The following is a 5,156-nucleotide window of genomic DNA, read 5'->3' on the forward strand; positions in this document are numbered from 1 at the left end:
TCTACGAAATGTATGCGAAACGAATGGGTTTCGGCACAAGGAAAGACGATGTACGACGTTCTCATGGGGTCATTGTAATGCGGAGGTGGGTTTGTTGTTCCGAGGGTTCGAAAAAAATCGCATCACGGGACACACCAAGAAAAAAAGACCTCATGATGTCACTAGAACCGGATGTCAGGCAGCATTGCGTATTTTACTCACACAACCGTCTAACACTTGGAAATGCAAAGAGTTCAGCACAATGCACAATCACGAGTTGGCTTCATCAAGTGAGGTACAATTTTTGAGATCATATAGAGTTGTCTCCAATGGGTTGCTTGCCCAAGTCAGGTCGATGAACTCCGTAGGAATTAAAACTGCCAACATAATGTCTCATGTTGCTTTGCAAAGTGGAGGTTACGAGAAAATGCCATGTCAACTTCGAGATGTGTACAACAGGGTTGCTGGTGCGAAGCGAGAAGAGAAGATAGAGACGGACTCAGAAGGGGCTCTGGGATTTCTTGATTGTCTCGCAGAGAAGGAACCTAATTTCTTCGTTGTCTATCAGGTTGACGACAAGAATCGCTTGGCTAACTTATGCAGGGCGAGATGGAAACTCACGCGTGGACTATGTAGCTTTTGGGGATGTACTAGGATTTGACACAACCTACATGACGAATGAGTACAATAAGCCCCTCCTTGTTCTCATTGGCGTCAACCACCATTTCAACACATGCATCTTCGGATTTGCTCTCCTCCTCCACGAGAAGCTTCCATCATATTCTTGGCTACTTCAAAAATTTCTAGAATGCCATGGAGATAAGAAGCCAAGTGTTGTAGTTACTGACCAAGATGCGGCCATGAAACAGGCTATCGTTGAACACATGCCTGATGTTACGCACCGTCTCTGCGCTTGGCATCTCAATACAAATGCTTCGAAAAAGGTTAAAGATCCGATCTTCTTAAAAACATTTAAGGATCTCATGTACAACTACTACGAGGAGGAAGAATTTGAAGCAAGATGGTTAGACGTCATCCAAACCCAACAACTAACAGATAATGAATGGTGTCAAACAACATTCGAGTCAAGACAACAATGGGCAGAAACGTATTTAAGGGGTTCATTCGTTGCAGGAATGAGAACCACACAACGTTGCGAATCCATCAACTCCGCTCTAAAAAAATTTTTAGAGAAGAATTATTGCTTGCGTGAATTTGTAACAACCATAGATATGACAGTCTCAAAGCTCAGACACAACGAGACTGCAAATGACTTCAAAAGTAGATGCACTCGACCTCACCCACCTAATCCTACATGCTTGACCACTTACTACAACCAATGTCTTGAATTCTACACAAGAACTATGTACCACAAGGTTGCTGAGCAGCTTGATTTAGAGAATAACTATTTTGTCCTAACTCGAGAGCAAGAAGGAGAGTGGCGAGATATTCACCATTGGAAAGTTCCGGCATCCAGGACGTCCAATACCGAGTTCATTACTGTGAAGGCCGACGAGCACTACCCTGTAGTTGCTTGCTCTATGAAAGTCAAGGGTACCCTTGTAGACATTTATGGGCTACAATGAAAAGATTAAACATGAGAAGAATACCTAATTCTCTTCTCATGAAGCGATGGAGCAAATCCGCAAAGATAAATCTCCACCTACATTTTAACCCGCCAGCACAACCACAACAGCACATTTACGAGATGGCTAGGTTTGGATCTCTCAGTTCACTGACTTATAACTTCACTTTCTATGCAGCGAAATCAGAGGACTCGTACAACCGTGCAAAGGAAGAGCTTGAACGGCTAACTCTAATGTTCAAGGAAGAATTTGACTTGAATTCCAATCCGGAAGGAGAGACGCCACAACCTGGAAGATATCGTAGCAACCCCAACATTATTAAAGACCCCGAAGTTGTGAGAACAAAGGGTACGGGAAATACAAGGGAAGGACCAAACGGGGAGCAGATCCCAAGAAACTCAAGACATTGTCGCATTTGTCGCTCATCAGACCATGATTATCGACGGTGCCCAAATCGTCAACATAACAACGGATCTCAGGGGCAACAACCTCCAAACAATCAACCAGCATCTGACTCATTCAATGACCACTCCAACGCGTATTTCCCGGAACCGCCTTCCTCCACACAAGAGTCTTACTATGGTCATTCTTATAACTAGCTACTTTTAGCCATTGTTGTTTTAACGTTTATGACTCTACTTATTGCAACCCAAGATCTACATTTATATACTTCTTGTTATGTTTGCTGTGTTTAAGGTAATTCTCTCATCTTCACCAAACCTCAAAATTATTATTGACGAACAACTAAATTATGCCTAGGAAAAAAAACTGAATCTTATAAGGTGAAAAAATATATTTTTCTGGTAATTTTTAATATACGAAATATTTACAATTACAAAATTACACCAACTAAAAACTCAATGTATAACAACAAATAATTTCATCACTAAAAAAAAAAAATTCTAAACAATATACTACGAAACGTAAATGAACGTACTCGGTACGTGAAATTTTGTACTCGGTACGTGATATTATGTACACTAATTTTACTAAACATCACGCAGAAATAAGTAATGTACACGGTACTCTATATAATGTACTTAATTACCATCCCACAAATACATATGATCTTATGAATGAAGGAAAATACCAAAATAGCCTTAATCCGACAACATGGACCCACTGCCTACAGTGTTTTCGTACCATCAACTGCCAGGAACAGTGAAGAGTGATGTACCTTTTTGTACTCTAACTAACACAAACAGTACCATTTTGTACTTTTTCCGTACCTAATTATTTTATAATTAAAAAAATAAAATCCCAACCGGTAACCACACCTACAACAACCGGTTACCACTTACATTTTAAAAATTAAAAAACATTTAAAAGTACGGTGGGGCCCCCCTGCCGTACAACGGATTCCAATCCGTGTTTTGCATATATGGGCACAAAATCGGCTGCCATAAAATATATAGATAATTAATAATAAGATCCATGTATATTAATTTTGTTTGTTTTATAAGTAATAATGATCACATATGTACTCTTTATTTATGCAATATATATTTGACGTACGTGGCTGAATGGTCTCTTTAGACATGCATGCAGCAGCAGCTTATAATATTATTTAATAAAATTACTACTTAATTATTTAATTAATAATCAGCTACCAATGCATCTTGTTCCTCACTCTCGTCGATATATGCCTCTCCAGCATCTGAAGTGTAATATTATGGAATATAGGATCTTCCTCTCTTTCTTGATCGAGTTACTTCCTCTCCACCCAATTATAAAATTTAGGTGGCGTTTGGTAACACTTTTTTAATCAGTTTTTTGTTTTTAAAATTAGAAAAGTGAAAATATTTTTTAAAAACATGTTCTACAAAACTGTTTTTGCTTTTCAATTTTTTAATTGAGAATCAAAATTTTAAAAACAAAAAAAAATCACTTTCAATATTTTTTTAAACAGTTTTTTTTCTTAATCAATATTTTAGACTCCGACAAGACCCGAACTCAAATTTTCTCTCATGGCCCTTGTGCTGAACCCGACCTCTGACCCAGATCCGAATTCGACTCCGGACCTAGACCCGACTTAAATAAAATTAAAAAAATAAAAATAAAAATGAACTTTACAGAACACACTTTTGTTTTCTGTTTTTAAAATTGAAAAACAAAAGTGATTACAGAACGCATTTTTGTTTTTCAAAAATAAAAATTTTAAAAACAAAAATTTTACTTTCATTTTATGATTAAAAAATTAAAAAATAAAAGTGTTACCAAACAGCACCTTAATAACTCATAAATAAAATGGGAACCTTTTTCTTCTTTTTTCTTAGTTCTAGTTACATATATATATGGGCACCTAAGGTGTCAATGAGAGGTGTCATGAGGCGGTCTCAAGGGAAAAAAAATCTAATGTCCTCAGGACCTCAATTCCCTATTTCCATCTGTGCCACCAATAATTTCAAGCTATTTTATTAAAATAGTTAACAGATTTTTTTTTTAACGTACGCAACATCAATTTTCAATTACTCAATTCTCTCCCTAACTAATTAATACTATTTTCTCTGTCCAAAAATAATAATAATAAATTAATAATCAAAATATATTATTGTCTCTCTAACCATTTAACTTTATATTTTATTTAACAAACATTGTACTTTTAATTTAACATATATATCTTAAAATAATAAATCTAAAAATATCAAATTAATATAATTCATAGTGGTGACAATTTTTGTTGCAACATGTCAAGCAAAAAGTTCACATTTAAAATATTAAAAATAAATGCAAAACACAATTTCACCTATGCTGAATTTATAGCATAAGAGTTTATTAATTTAAGTTCGACCCATCCAAGATTATAAAAATAATCTCTTAATTACAATCATTTTCTTTAAAGGAAACACCTCTTGATTTCAATTACGATGATATTAAAGATTTGAAATAATTTAGGAAAATTTGGGGTAAGTTTAGAATTGCAGCTGAACTCAGTCCATTTAATTAACCGAACTGCCTACATCCTTCTTTGTGAAGGATCAAGTCACTTGTAGTTCAGAATACGGTATTTTAGAAATTGAATATAAGGATTTCGGTAGATGACCACTTTCAGGAATCCTTTGCTATTTGAAAATTTAAAAAAATTCCTAGGTGTACGTATGATCTTTCATGGAATTTTGAGATTTATATTTTATACTATTTTGTTGTATCAGCGACTGCACTTAGTCTTAGCAACTAAGTTGCCTACGTATCTTTTTATAGGAATCAAGTTTCCGATTTTTTAATTTTTTTTATGAGGGAAGGACCTCTCTTTTTGGAATGCCATTTAATTTGTCATGGTTTTGAAGTTTAGTGCACTTTGAAATTTTTTTTAGGTAAAATTACCATTTTGAGATTTTTGTGAGGTTAATGACATCTTTTAAATTTTGTAAGGTGAATGACCTTTTTAATATTTCAAGATTAATTTTGATGAGCTCATTTGGAATTTGATACCATTTTGTATAGTTTTAGAATTTTATCACTTTTTTATTGTGATAGATTTATGTCTTGAAATTCTATTTATTATTATTATTTAAATAATAAATAAATGAATTATTTGACTGACATTTAGTGAATAACATTTGATATTTGATAATATTTAAAATAGTATTT

At 34.6% G+C, this 5,156-nt stretch overlaps 1 protein-coding gene across 1 annotated transcript; it reads left to right on the top strand.

Annotated features, from left to right (window-relative positions):
• Positions 1-650: 650 nt before the first annotated feature.
• LOC133036796 (protein FAR1-RELATED SEQUENCE 4-like) lies at positions 651-1,565 on the top strand. Its single transcript, XM_061113539.1, has one exon. It carries the CDS (start codon positions 651-653, stop codon positions 1,563-1,565), a length of 915 nt encoding a protein of 304 aa, XP_060969522.1.
• The last annotated feature ends 3,591 nt before the right edge of the window (positions 1,566-5,156 follow it).

The sequence above is a fragment of the Cannabis sativa genome, chromosome 4, assembly GCF_029168945.1.
Source record: "Cannabis sativa cultivar Pink pepper isolate KNU-18-1 chromosome 4, ASM2916894v1, whole genome shotgun sequence".
In the NCBI taxonomy this organism is placed as follows: domain Eukaryota; kingdom Viridiplantae; phylum Streptophyta; class Magnoliopsida; order Rosales; family Cannabaceae; genus Cannabis; species Cannabis sativa.